Source organism: Tenrec ecaudatus, chromosome 17 (assembly GCF_050624435.1).
Source record: "Tenrec ecaudatus isolate mTenEca1 chromosome 17, mTenEca1.hap1, whole genome shotgun sequence".
NCBI lineage: Eukaryota > Metazoa > Chordata > Mammalia > Afrosoricida > Tenrecidae > Tenrec > Tenrec ecaudatus.
In genome coordinates, this window is record NC_134546.1 from 39,977,518 (window position 1) to 39,992,643 (window position 15,126).

The 15,126-nt window shown below is 46.5% G+C and overlaps 1 protein-coding gene across 1 annotated transcript in view; it reads left to right on the plus strand.

Moving 5' to 3' along the window:
• MSH2 (mutS homolog 2) overlaps positions 1-14,734 on the plus strand; it is an 84,332-nt gene extending 69,598 nt beyond the window's left edge. Inside the window, exons 11-16 of the mRNA XM_075535597.1 lie at positions 2,149-2,246; positions 6,186-6,431; positions 7,560-7,764; positions 9,742-9,989; positions 13,387-13,562; positions 14,318-14,734. Of these exons, the coding sequence (XP_075391712.1) occupies positions 2,149-2,246; positions 6,186-6,431; positions 7,560-7,764; positions 9,742-9,989; positions 13,387-13,562; positions 14,318-14,488 (1,144 nt within the window). The 3' untranslated portion in view covers positions 14,489-14,734. The remainder of the gene's footprint in view (positions 1-2,148; positions 2,247-6,185; positions 6,432-7,559; positions 7,765-9,741; positions 9,990-13,386; positions 13,563-14,317) is intronic.
• The last annotated feature ends 392 nt before the right edge of the window (positions 14,735-15,126 follow it).

Here is a 15,126-nt window from a genome sequence, read left to right on the forward strand (position 1 = left end):
ACAAGGAAGCTCCGTCTTGTGTCTTGTTCACTGACACGGCGTGGGGGCAGGTTGGCGCTGTGCTTTTTTGGCCGATGACGAGTCAGCTATTGCAGGCCCCCTTGGTTAGTCACCTCTCTTCCTCGCTGGCTGCATTGGCCCATTGCCACGGTTTTCAGCACTGTTTTTCCCCCCCTTCCATTTACATGTCCGACCATTCCTCTGTCAGTACTAACTTGATTGTACGACACTCGTCTTAGGTCACTTTCCCTGTCTGTGAAGGCTGGTTCCCCTCCCGCTCTCTGTTCACACACTTCTGTTTCCAAAGAGAACTTCCTCTCATTTACCAAGTTGGTCGTTTCTTCTGTTCTTTCAGTTGGGAGCACAAGTTGGTGTAGGGAGCCGCCTGCCAGCTTACTGAGGCCGTTCACTGAGCTACAGCAGTGTTACCACATGGAACACATCGACAGTTTTTCTGCCTTCTTCCTCCCTGACTGATGTCAGGAAGTGCCCCAGGGCAAGTGAGTCATAAGTGAACAGAGAATGGCAGCGAAATCTGCGAGAGCTGGAAAGGAGGGCCGGTTGCTCCGGTTTTCCGCCTTTGACAAGGTGCAGCCCGAGCGGTTTTCCGGTCGCGCTCCTTTGTGGAAGGCACGTGTGATGTCCTTTCAGGCAGGCTTCCGCCTTACACGGGTTCTGGCCATCTCGGCTTTAACTGTTGGTGTTTGGTTTTTAAAAAAAACCTTTGGCTTGGAGGCTGTTGCCCTGCACCAGAGCCTCTGACTTGCCTTACCCCCACTCTTCCCGGTGGTTTCCCACCAGTTTACCGCGAGCTGCTGCACACATGCGCTCCTATGGCTGTTCAGGAGCTAATGGCGTGCCTGCATGCATAACGATGATCTCAGGTGTTCGGAGGACCCCAGTAATGAACGCAGGGTTTATTTCACGACAAGCCCGAGGTAACTAGGACAGACCTCCTTTCTCTTTATGGGTGAGTAGGTTGAGAAGTCAGTTCTCGGAGGGCCGTCAGCCAGTAAGTCACAGCGGACGGGTAAGGCTGTCGTTGAATGTGGTTGCTGTGACCGTTTTTCCTCCTTTATGACCATTTTTGCAGTGCTGTATAGTCCTCCTGGTTCAAGGAGTGCCGATGTTTTAGCTTTAGAGAAGCCAGGACCTCGTCCACGAGTTACTTATATCTAAAAGGGATTAGACGGGCTGAGTGCAGTATTGTCAAAAGGTTCGAAAGATTCGTTCATTTGAACGGAATGTTTTCTAAGAACTCTGACGATAGCTCTGATTTTACTGTTGTTTCTCATAGTCCCCCAACCCACCACCCAAATCATATCCAAGGTCTGTCTTAGGACTTTTATAATCTGGTCTCTGCTATCTTTGTTGTACTAACGCTTCCCACATTTTCAGCCCAACGATCTCACTTGTCTATTAGCTTTGCCCCTGGCCTGCCTGCCTTGAAGTCTCCTCTGTTGCCTGTTACATAGGCTTTTTTTTGGCTCCTTGACGGAGGGCTGCACTGGAGGCACAGTGACCACTGGCAAGGCTGAGCCCATCAAGTTACAGGTGTTGCCTTAGTTACCTGGTTGATCGCCTCCCAGCTCCGCCAACGACATCCTCCTCTCTCTCTTCCCCTCCAGCCTTTTGCTCCTTAATTTCTATCCCTGTCTTAGAAACCATTGGTTTTCTCCTCCCTTTCTTTACTTCCTCCTTCAGTATCTTTACTTTTAATCTGTTGTTTTCATTCAAATCACTCAGCAAGATTTTGCTTTAAAATTTATTTTATTTTGACAACTGTCAATTTGGGGCAGTTGTGTTACAGTCATGAAAAACACCGTGTTTGCTTGTTTCAAAGGGGGAGGTAGTAACTTCCCATCTAAAAAGGAATGTCGACTTGTTCACATCTAAATATTTTATAACATGGCATCGATGGGATTTTGCTAAGGGAGCAAACCCAGCAAGAATGGTGCCATCGAGCTATTCCAAACAGCGTGAAGGAGTGCTGACAGCCTGAATTCTAGCCACGGGTGCCCCTGCCAAGTTGTCTGTTTTTTGCTTGTTTTTCCATTTTAATTATCGTTGATCGTTAGGATTCTCTGGATAGGTTACCTCTAGTAAATGTTTCAGTATTATTACTAATACCATGATCTTGATTTGCAGTAAATTGACTTCTTTCAATGAAGAGTATACTAAAAATAAAACAGAGTATGAGGAAGCTCAGAATGCCATCGTTAAGGAAATTGTCAACATTTCTTCAGGTAAATTTGACAACTAATACGTTACATGCTCGGAATTTGGCCTCGTTTTTTGTAAGAGGAAAAACACTATTTGAATGTTGTTTCGTTTTTTTGGTTTTAAGGGATTAGACATGGCAAGTTTTTATAGGTTCTCAGACCAACCAAACTCAGAGCCATCGAGTCAGTGGCTGACTCAGTGACCCCCATGGGTTCCCGAGACTTAACTATTTACAGGACTAGAAAGCCCAGTCTTTGTCCAGCAGAGCTGCGGCTGACCATGCAGGTTACAGTCCAATTCTTAACCACAACACCACCAGGGCTCCTGTTTTGTAGGTTAGCTATCTATAAATAATACATGCAGCAATATGATAGGGAAAGTAATTGGAAATTCCTCTTGTGCACATAATGATAAGCTGGCACAGGATAAGGAGCGAACGTGCCCCGAAAACCAAAGACGTGCGTGTGTGTAGAAGAGACAATGGCTCCGGTGATCTTAGTGTTCGACAGGCTCGAGCTGGGCCAGCCTGGGTTGTGGAAACAAATCCCACTGAAAAGCAAATACAAGTCACACCGAATGTTTTGAGTTCTGTGTTCGGCTTTATAGACTTTTAGAATCCATTTCAGTGGGACTGTTTGAAACAATTGTGTCTTTGTAATTAGGGGAAAGCATGCTCTGACCCAGTGGTGTTGGTCATAAGAGGAAAGGTGAGTTTAGCATGGGAGCAGGTGGGACTGAGTTCAGCTGGGAGGCTCTGCCCACCACCAGGTGCTCTGTTGACGGAAGCCTTCATTGTGACTTCTAAACATACCCTAAAGAGCCACCATACCCAAACCATCAGAGCTGGCACCACCACTGGGTGTACATTCTGTGCTTCCTGATAGGATGCAGAGAAAGTGACACCCCAGTACTCGGGCAGTATTCCCAAATGTTTAACTTCCCGTCAATAAGAAGACAAAAACCAGAGTCAGTTGAGAGCTCTGTACAAACGGCAGCGTCCTCAAAGCAATAGACATGCCTCTGATTGAGAGGAAAGCACAACACAGTGCAGTGGCCCGTCCTTGATCAGAGCCAGGATCAGGCACTGGAGTTGGAGAACAGTTTTAATAGTGGTGGCACATTGGCAGAGAGTGGTTTGGGGTGCAGGGCTGTGTTAATGATCTTGTGACTAAGTAGGAGGTATCCTTGTTCCCAGGGTATACACGCTGGCTTGAACCCAACCCCCCCCCGCAAATATGAAATGTATTTTAATATAGAAAATGCAAAGTCTGCTTTCCACAACATAATGTCCATTTGTTTCTGGATGTCACCCATCTTCTGATTCAATCTGAGTCATTTTTTAAAAAGCAGTGTGCACGTACAGTTTGATAGATTGATTCACTGTGAATGAATTTCCATAGCAAATCAGAAGTGCACATTAAAGTTAAATGGCTTTCATTGAACATTTTTAGCTAATTGGTGTTAAGATGAACAAGATTGATTTGTAAAGATCATGTCTTCGCTTGGTGTCAGATACAGCATGGTGGTATAATAGTATTATGGTCCTGTGCCTACATTACATTTTTTTATTATTTTGGGTTTTTTTTTAAGATTACATTAAAAAATCATTTTATTGGGGGCTCATACAACTCTTAAAACAATCCATCCATCAATTGTATCCAGGATATTTGTACATGTTACCATAATTTTTTTCTAGACATTTGCTTTCTATTGAGTCCTTGGTATCAGCCCCCCCCGCCCCCCGTGGCCCCTTGATAAATTATAAATTATTATTTTCATATCTTACATTGATCCCTGTCCCCTTTCCCCCATAGTTTCTGTTGTTCGTCCCCTTGGAGGGGGTGTGGGTGTGTGGTCATTGCAATCGGTTCCCCCTTCCTCACCCCACCTTCCCCCTACACTTTGCGTATTGCAACTCACATTCCTGTTCTTGGATTCCATGTGTCCTGAGCTCTTCTCTCTTACCTGTACCTGTGTACATACTCTGGTCCAGCCCACAGTGAAAGGCAGGACTGGGGTCATGATAGTGGGCAGTGAGGAAGCCTCAAGGAACCAGAGGAGTATTGTGTGCTTCATCGGTGCTTTACTGCACCCTGGTTGATTCATCCCTTCTCTGTTACCCCTCTGTGAGGGAATGCCCGATTGTCTAAAGATGAGTTTTGGTTCTCTGCTCCAGTTCCCCTCGTTCTCAAAAATATGGTTTTCTGTTTGTTTGTTTGTTTGTTTGCTATGAGTCTGATGCTTGTTACCTGGTCCTGACAACACCTCATGATCGCACAGGCTGATGTGATTCTTCCATGTGGACTTGTTTCTTGCTGGATGGCTGCTTGTTTAACTTCAAGCCTTTGAGACCTCAGATGCTATGTCTGGGGGGGGGGGGGAAGGGTGTGTGTGTGTGTGTGTGTGTGAGTGAGTGTGAGATCTTTTGATAGCCAGACACCATTTGCTTAAGCACCCATTGTGTCTCAGCAATTGTGCCGGGAGGGTGGGTTTCACAGAATGCCAGGTTGTTAGAACACAGTGTTCTTGCTTTGACGGAGTATGAGCAGTGGCCCGAAGTCCATCCAGTACCTCAGTGTATTGCCGCATAAATCTATGTAGATAGGCCAATACTCTATTTTAATGAATTAATGTATTTACATATGTACACAACTATGTTTATACCTCTATCCATAGCTTTGCTTCATAGATCTTTCCTGTTTCCTTTTGCCTTCCTCCTGCCCCACCATCACGCTAGTAATTCTTTCAGCCAGATTGCTGTTGATCTGACACCCCCAGGATCTCTGGGTCCTCCTTGTTGATTTTAATTCCCTAGTTGTTCCCCTGTTTATGGTGTCGCTTACTTACCGTTCCTTTCCCCCTGCCTCCTCCTCCCCCAAGACATTTTATTCTTAATAGCTGGCGGCATTTAGAATTATCTTAAGAATGTGGGTTTGCTTTTATGGCACCCACTCCCCTTCATTTGGCTAAACTTTGAGTTAGGTGGTTTTGAAAGGTAAATAATGATTGTCTCAAAAGTCCCATGAGGCTTTTGATGTGATTGTGTGATGCCCACGTGGTGATTCTAGACCACACTGTTCTCCCAACCCCTCCAGCAACTCGTCCTGCCCCCTCTGCTTTTACGGGCGTGCGTCAAGCCTTCCTTAATATACAAGGCAACTCTTCATTGTTGTGCGCCAGTGGAGGAGACCTTGTGGACAGTGGTCTTCTAGTGGCACTCGGGGACTGGCACTTAGCGTAAAACTTGACCGTATTCAGTACCGATGATAAGGAGCCCTTGTGGCAAAGTGGGCTGCTCATCAAATCACACGGTCAGCATTTCAAAACCACTGGCTGCTCCGTGAGAGGAAGAGGAGGCTTTCGATTCCTGTAGAGAGTTACCGTGTGGGAAACCCACACGGGCAGTTCTACCCTCTCCGAGAGGGCCGCCACCCACTCGATGGCAGTGCGTTTGGCCGATGACTAAAGAATAGTCCGTGTTGTCACATTAACGTCATGACATTCACGTTATAGGTACTGCCACACGCTTGCACATTTCTTACGATAATTGAGAGATGCCCACCCTCATTTCAGATTCTTAAACAGGAAACGGCAAACCTTAACCTTGACGGAATGCTTCCAAGATGGCCCTGTGTTTCTTCTCTTGTCAATGTGTTATGAAGCGTTTCGAGTCCTGCCTCCTTTCTCAGCAGACAGCCCTGCAGTCATAGTTCCCTGGCATTTGTTAAAGGGAGCGCACTGTTTGTGAGCTGGGTTCCCTGAGGGAGACCCGGCAGCCAGCTCACCTCCTGGTGCATTTAGGTGTCCCTTTCAAGCACCGTTTTGGCAACTCCTGTGAATTTTATTTTTTTAATGGGTGTCGAGTTCCCGAATGAGGGAGCTATATTCATTCTGTGGCTGTTTACATCCCCGGTCTGTGACTCGTTCTTCTTGCATACATTTTCTGTTTTATTTCTGCGTAGGCTACGTGGAACCGATGCAGACACTCAATGATGTGCTAGCCCAGCTTGACGCCATCGTCAGCTTTGCTCATGTGTCAAACGCAGCCCCTGTTCCGTATGTCCGGCCGGTCATCTTGGAGAAAGGGCAAGGAAGAATGACGTTGAAAGCATCTAGACACGCTTGTGTTGAAGTTCAAGATGAAGTTGCGTTCATTCCCAACGATGTGCTCTTCGAAAAAGATAAACAGATGTTCCACATCATTACTGGTAAGAACCTAGTTTATAGTCTTTGTTTTCTTTTAAACATTTCTCATCTTTTCTGGTGGAATGAAAGAGAATTTGAATTTGATGAAGACAGTCCCGGTCTTTTGACATTAGCAACGGAGCACGTGGCTCCTGATAGTTCATGATTCATATTTGGATTAGAGAGATGTGGTTTATGAGGGAGTACTGTATTCGGATGAAATGTCTGTTCCAGAGTTCAGAGACTTCACAGGGACCAGCCTTCCATCCTGAAAGCTTAGCTTTGGGCTAGTCCTTCCAGTAAAGAGACGATTGAAGGTCAGTGGAATTGGCTTCCAGGATGCCCTCAGACATGGTACCAGATTCATGTGAACTCTGGGGGACAAGAAGTGGGCTGACTTTTCTAGTGTATCATGTTTTAAACGGAGGTATCTGGGGGGCTGGAACTGACACTGTCGGGTTAATCGGACTGCCGAGCACAGTTCAGAGCCGCCTGTTTGTCCTCAAGGGTAAGGTGAGGCTGGCCGCTCCGGTAAAGATCGACAGCCTGGACACCTTGTGTCAGGTCCCCATGCGCTGGAATCGCCTCAGTGCTAGTGGGTATCCAGATTATGGGACACAGAGAGGGGAGTCAGGACCGTCGGCCGACATTGGTGGCTGTATTCTGGTGTGCTGTTTCCCTGAATGGATTTTCCAGTGTTGCATTGAGTCCAAGCCAGACAAGTTAGGGAATCACTGGAACTTTAGTGTAGCACATACATGTTCTACCACATTGATCCATTCCCTACCAGTACCATTTGTTAACGAATAGCAGGGTTTAACCCATAAGTCAAGCTTTTTCCTGGACGTCATTAAATTACCCTGTGGGCCATGAGAAAATGTATGTTTGCTCTTGTTAGACATACGCCAGGTAATCATTTCTCTTGATTTTTGGGGACCTGGTTTGAAGAAACACTGCACTGCTGTAAGGGTATTCTTAGGCCCTGTGGGCAACCCATGCCTCTGCTTCTAGCACGTCACAACGTCCGCGTGACAACCCATGTGATTAGTCACCGATGCAAAAGTGGTGTTCCACCCTCTGTTTAGGATGAACAGTTAATTTGTAAGCAGAGAGAAATGAATGGTTTTTCCCTGAAATGATTTGTGTTGTAGGCCCCAATATGGGCGGTAAATCGACGTACATTCGGCAGACCGGTGTGATTGTTCTGATGGCCCAGATCGGGTGTTTTGTGCCGTGCGAGTCAGCAGAAGTGTCCATTGTGGACTGCATCTTGGCGCGAGTCGGGGCTGGGGACAGTCAGCTGAAAGGAGTCTCCACGTTCATGGCTGAAATGTTAGAGACTGCTTCTATTCTCAGGTAAGTGCGTGCCCTGGTCCCCGTCCTGTGAGGTGTGTCTGCAGACCCATCTATACAACATCGGGGAGCTTTGAGTATGTTGAATTGCCGTGGAAGCGATTAGTACCAGTTGTGGAAAGCGTCTTTGAACTTAAGGGTTGTTTCTCTGATAGCAGCTCACCTGTTAGATCTGGGACAGAGCACGTGTGCTTTACTTACTGGTTCCCTTCTATCCTCCACCACCATAGTTTTGCTTTTGTTGTTCTGGCTACCTGGGAGAGGCCTTCCTTGCCCGTGGCTTAACTCCTTGCCAATGTTAGGGCCGGTGGACCAATTCTACTTCTGTGCTGATTTCTCTGCTCACACAGGCCTACTCGACTTTTTTGACTAAAGCTTGTGAATTTTGCACTAGAAGTTTGTGTAGTAAAGACCAATTCACCTTTGTCCTGGTTCTCGGGGGTAACCGCTAAGCCCTTGATTCCCTAACTCGGGTTCTCAGCCTTCCTAATGCTGCGACCCTTTCATACAGTTCCTCCTGTTGTAGTGACCTCCCAACCATAGCATTATTTTCATTACTACTTCATCACTAATTTTACTAGTTATGAATCATAATGTAAATAGCTGATATTCAGGGTTTAATTTTTCATTGTTACAAGTTGAACATAATTAATTCATAGTGATTAATCACAAAACAATATTTAACGACATATTGTGAAATAGTTATGTGTTTTCCGATTGTCTAAGGCGACCCCTGTGAAAGGGTCGTTTGACCCCAGAGGGGTCATGACCCACAGGCTGAGAACCGCTGCCTTAACTTACAGGCATGCCTTTGTTATTCACAGTGGACCTCTAGGTCTCCCTGGGTTGGGCCTCTTCATGCCAGAAAGACCAGTCACGCCGGTCAACTTTCTAACCGAGTGCGAAGAGGTTGGAGGCCCTGGGCTACTTCCCACGAGCTCAGTCTGAGGTTGGAGGAGCAGGGCCAGAGATTGAGTTCAGCTTAGTGGGCAGTGGTTTAGTCTGACATGTATGTATTACGAAACCTAGGCACGGGCTTGGGTGAGCTGTGGCTAGCAGCAGTGACCTTTCAGTACCTGGAGGACATTGAGGGAGGAATGTGGAAGTGACACCTCTGGAACTCTCCGGGATCGCACCCATGTACTTACTCCTTTGGCTGCCTCCAGTTTGTATCCGTTTGCTATAAGAAAACGAAGAAGGAAGGAGGGAGGGAGGGAGGGAAAACTAGTCATACTTATAGCATTTTTCTAAGTCACTTGTTCGAGTGCATTATGGAACTTGAAAATAGCCCTGAGCGTGCAGGTGGTCCTCTGCCAGGGTGAGGGCTATGTCATCTCTTCCTTGGTTTCCTCAGACGTACTTGGCACATTAAAACCAAAACAGAGCACAGCAAAGTCACTGCCACGTAGTTGATTTTGACTCAGTGAACGCCGTCTATTGCTTATGGAGAATTTAAAAAGCAGTACAAACAGACACTGTGGTAGTTAGGCACATTATCTATAATTTGACCAGTAATGACATTTTAACAGTTTCACGGAAAAAGACATGCACATGACCAGTAAGCACATGCAAGATTGTTGGACTCACCAACTGAAAACAAGTTTCCCTGTGGTAATGGGTGCAGAGAGAAGCCTGGGCTCCCAGTGTGACGGAGGCAGTGTGGGGATCGACCTAACTCCAGGCCCACCTTCATCACTGGTGTTGTTATTATTGCTTTAATTAATCTGGGTGGATTTGCTTGGCAGGGATGAATGATAAGTGTTTATTCGGGAATTCTCTGATGACTACTAACAAGGCTGGCAATTGAAAAAATTATTCATTCTCCTTTTTTTAATTGGTTTTTCCTGTTTTTAACGGCGTCGTTGGGTTTGTTTTTTAATGTGAAGATAATCTGTTTATTGGAGACGTATCTTTCCTCTTCTTTTTGGCACGACCATACTCTGTGCGATTGGGACGTGGGCTTGTAATTCTGTATTTCAGGTCAGCCACCAAGGACTCGTTGATCATCATAGATGAGTTGGGGAGAGGGACTTCCACTTACGACGGCTTTGGGCTGGCGTGGGCGATCTCAGAGTACATCGCCACAAAGATCGGTGCCTTTTGCATGTTTGCGACCCATTTTCATGAACTGACCGCCTTGGCCAATCAGATAGCGACTGTGAATAACCTCCATGTCACAGCACTGACCACGGAAGAGACGTTAACGATGCTGTACCAGGTGAAGAAAGGTGAGTGTCTGCACCAGCAGCTGCACGCGCACGGCTCCTGAGATGGCCAGCAATTTAAGTTAGAACGAATCGCTGATGTTTGCAAGAGAGCTTTCTCTCTTAATTCCCAGCTAGGGACAGGTAAGTGGTACATGATGCTCCTGTGTCTCCCAGGAGGACCACTAGGCTAGAGCCATTTCCAGAGAGCGCAGACTCTGTCTTCTCCAACGTCGCCACAGAGGCTTTTCCACGTCCCCTGCCACTGTGCTTTCTCGTTGAAGTAGCTACTAGGCCGTAAAAGTTAACCGCGTTTGGAGCGCCAAGAATCTGCTTTCCTCCCTAATTACCTAGTTAGTTGTCTTCTTGAAGGCGCGTTTTATGTCGTAGCGCGTGTAAAGCTGGGGTTTCTTTCAGCAGTCCCACACAGCCCCAAGTGAAATGAGTTCTCTGGCTATTTCATCCTTGCAAAAACGTACGTCACCTGTGCACTTAGCGGCTTATCAGATTTCTGAGTTGGTGAAATCAGCACCTGTTTGTTTACGTTGTTCTGGTGTCCCAGTGGGCTAAGCATTGGACTCTGACCTCAAAGTTGGGAATTCAAGCCCACCAGCCTCTCCATGCGAGGAAGAGGAGGCTGTTGGCTCCCTTAAAGATTTAGTCTCTCCTTGATATGCTTGAATAATAATTCAGTGGTATAACATGTAAAGTGATAATGAAGCTGTTTAACATATATGCATATGCATTTAGTCTCAGAAACCCTAAAGAGCAGCTAGCTCTACTCTGGCCTGTGGGTGTGACTATGACTCAACATGTACCCCTTGGCAATGGACAAGAATTCAATTACTGAACTCTTTCCCCCCATCTTCAGAAAAACTTTTCAGATGGCTTTCTCGTTTCCCTTGAAATTTTGTTGCTTCTCAGCTAAATGGACGCTTGTTTATCTTCAAGCCTTTAAGACCCCAGATGCTATATCTCTTGATAGCCGGGCACCATCAGCTTTCTTCACCACATTTGCTTATGCACACACTTTATCTTCAGCAATCTGTTGGGAGCATTATGGGATGCCAGGTTATTAGAACAAAGTGTTCTTGCATTGAGGGAGTGCTTGAGTAGAGGCCCAATGTCCATCTGCTACCTTAATATATGTACATCGATCTATTTCCCCATCGTCCTATATATAAATATATTTGCATATGTGCATAGCCTGTATTTGGACCTCTATAAATGCCCCTTTGCCTCCTAGTTCTTTCCCTCTGTTTCCTTTTCCTTTCCTCTTGTCCCACTATCTTTTTCAGCCTTCATTTGAGTTTCAGCAGTTACTCTTCGGTTATATGGCCCTTGATCAAGCCCTACTCAGCCTCTTACCCCCATCCTCATCATCGATTTTAGATCACTTGTTGTTCCCTTGTCCCTCGATTTATTAACACCCACTTCCTTTTCCCCCACCTCCCTCTCTCCCATGTCTCCCCCAGAACATTGAGTCCCTGGTTTTCTCCTCTGGATTGTTTGTCTTGTCTATCTTATCTGGATAGTCATGCACAGACAATATTGTGCACAAAAGGAAGACAGAGCAAAACAAAGCAACCAAAGAAAATAAAACAACAGCGACAACAACAGCAACAAAAGGAAAAAAACAAAGCCTATAAATAGTTCCCAGGTCTGTTTGTTGACCTTTAGGAGTGTTTTCCGGTCCAGTCTGATGGGGCGCCATGTCCTGGCCCCAAGAGTCTATTTTTGGTATACCCCGGGCACTTCATTGCTCTCCCCTTGCTGTTCTGTTGCACGCCCTTAGTGTCTCACCTCAGTGTGGTGGGGTCAGGTAGGGCACAATTCCCACACGGTGTCTCCAGTGTTGTCCCCATAGCACTATGGGTCAGCGAGGAATGTCCTGTCTGGTGGTAGGTATCGTCCTCAGGGCTTGGTGGGCCAGGATGTGCTCCACTCTCTCCCTTTCCCTTTGTTTGCTCCTGTGTGTTCTGATCAGACATGTCCCTCTCCCTGAGCTGTAGCTTCAGTGCTGTCCTCTGAAGTGAACAGTTGGGGTCGGTGGGGGCTGTCCACATAGTTGGGATTGGGGCCGGCCCCTCAGACGTCAATTGGTTCCCCCGTTGCTATTATTTACATCAAATCTGGGTATTGGATATGACTTTTACCATGAAGATAGACTTTTTGCTTTAGAATCATTGTTGGTGTGTCATTTGTTCTAGAAGCGCCTCTGCTAGTATCGGTGCCCAGGGGGTGGATAGGGGAAAGGAGATGAGCTTTTGCTTTGGTTTCCGTTCGTCTTTCAGTTGCACAGTGTCTGGCTCTAGCAGATTGCATAGGCCTTGCAAGCAGGTGGGTGCAAGCGCGTTTCTGGTCCTATAGAAGCAGAAAGTTCAAAATCACATTGTGATCCGGGCCCTTCTCCCTCCCACGGTCCTAGGGGAGAATGCCTCCTGCTACGTTCTTAGCTCTCAGTGACTCTGGACAATCCTTGGCTGTCGACACTGCTCCCGTCTAGCACTTCTTCACACGTGGGTGTCTGTGTGTCTCTCCTCTTCTTAGAAGGACGCTGGCCAGTGGACTGAAGTCTCACCCTGATTCAGTGTGATTTCTAGCCTAATTGAGATCTGCGAAAAGACTGCTTCTAAATAAGGAAGGTCATTGTCTAAGATCCCGGGTGGGCGTGGATTTCAGGTCGGGCAACATTCACCAAGCAGCAGCAGAATTCCTGTCTGATTGAGGCAAAATTGGAAGTTCCACAATAGCTCAGCTCATATGAACTCTTAGGGAAAATGTTGGAAAACGTTTCTTGAGCTGGTTTGTCTATAATTTATCAGATTAGTCTATAATTTATCAGCAGTTTGGGTATAAAATTTTGACGTTTGTGGTAGTTCACAATCTGATTCAGATGGTAGAAATGTGGTACCAACTAACTTTTCTGAGACAAGTCTTGTAAATATTTAAGGTAATTCATCTAGCCAGTTTTCCTGAGCCATAATCACTAGGAAATGAGGTCAGCAGAGTCAGGGGATTTGCCATTCTGTAGGAATAAAGCAGTCTGGCTGGAATTAAATGCTGCTTCTACTTGCTGACACTTTTTACCCGTCTCCCTTTTGTCCTTTGTGCTTGCGTTTCTCCTGTGAGCCGAGGGACCCTCAGAGACCCAAGTTGATTAACTTCTTGCTTCTAAGAAGCAAGGTGAAGACATTTTCCAGGCCTTCACCAGGCTTGTGCTCTGCTGTCCCTCCTACATTGGTCAGGGGAGGGTAGAGCGCTGCGGGTAAGTCATAGCCACTTTGCAAGGGTGATTGAATTAAAGCTCCCTTATCTAAATGGCTCCGAGAGATTTGACTAGTGTTTTAGATCATTCCTAATAGCAGGTGAGAGGGAGCCACTATCACCGCCTCTTCTAACCCTCCAACGGGTCCTCCAGGGGTCTGCGACCAAAGCTTTGGCATTCACGTGGCGGAGCTTGCCAATTTCCCCAGGCATGTCATCGAGTGTGCTCGGCAGAAAGCCCTGGAGCTGGAGGAGTTCCAGAACATGGGGAAATCGCGGGACTGGGACGAGGCCGAAGCACCCGCCAAGAGATGCTATCTGGAGAGAGAGGTGAGCCTGCTTCTCTGTCATCCACCAAGCTGTGGACGTGTGTGTGTGCGCGCGTGTGTGTGTTCTGATGTGATTCTAGTGCCTCGTCTTTGAGCGGCTGTTCCTGGCTTTCGGTGCCTTTTCCCGCATGGTCAAGAATGCACCGACGCCATTCTGCCCGCCGCAGTCCCCGTGCATGATCACAGACGAGACTAAACAGTGCGCCAGGGAGGGAGAGGAGGACCACGTGCTTCTTCAAGGAAGCTCTTTGGGGACAGAGTCGCTTCATTCCCTTATAAAATGCTGCTCTGGGATTGGGCCTTCTCTGCTTGATGGCGGGATTTGATAAACTTTAAAGTCACATAGCAAGAAATCATGTTTCTTAGAACAGCGTTACCTCCTGCATAAAAAGGAAGTATGTGTGTGAGATATTTTCAGTGAGTTTATGCCTTATCCAGTGGTTGGTAGACTTTGAGGATTTCCTCCCCTCCTCCCACCCCCAAGAAAACTGAGTGCATCAGAAATGACGAAACTATAGGTTTTGTCAACTATAAACGCACTCAGCTCCTTTGTCTTTAGTCGCTGGACATATATTTATAAACGTTCTTTTTATGACTTGCTATGAAAAAACTGAAGGCTTTGTGATATGTTCTAGACCGCGTACACTTAAGAATGTTCTTTAAATATTTAGAATGAAATTTAGTGACATACTCTATTTAGTCTGTCTAGTGTAACTTAGAGTCAAGACTGATGGATCGTTTTGCATGTTTTTCCAGCAAGGTGAGAAACTCATTCAGGAGTTTCTGTTCAAGGTCAAGCAAGTGCCCTTGACGGAAAAGTCGGCAGAAGACATCACAGTGAAGCTCAGACAGCTGAAAGCCGAGGTGATAGCAAAGAATAATAGTTTTGTAAATGAAATCATTTCACGAATAAAGGTGACCGCATAAGGAAACCCAACTAATGGAACGAAGATAACACTGATAAGCTATTGTCTGTAATACTTTTGTATTGTTTTCTACTTAACCCTCGATCATGTTGCCAGTTGACGATGTGAGAACAGTTTATGTAGTACAGCTCTGTGCTCTAAGTACAATGTACAGATCTTTAAACACAGCTGACTGAGGGGAATATGTAAATGGACACGAAATGAACACTATGCTGAATTTTATAAATAAAATCATGTGGATTGTGGACTGTGAGGTGCGCGTCCTCTTTGTCAGGTGGCCTGCACACTCGTCGCTGTTAATGAATGTTCTTCCCTGTGTCGTGCACAGTGGGAGGGTGGCACTTGCTGTCCCGGCCCTGCTCACGCTCCTCAGACCTTTGTGACCCATCTGAGCTCACTGCCATCGAGTCAGTCCTGACTCATAGCGACCCCACAGGAAGGGTCCGACTGCCCCTGTGACTTCCAGGACCGTATGTTTAGGGGAACAGAAAACACCATCTTTCTCTCAAAGAGGCTCCTGGTGGTTTTGAACTGCCGACCTTGCAGATCACAGCCCAACACGTAACCACTCTGCCACCCGGGCTCGCTCCATGGATGATCCGTAGGGTTTCCCTTGGCTGGGTTTTAAAACAGATCATC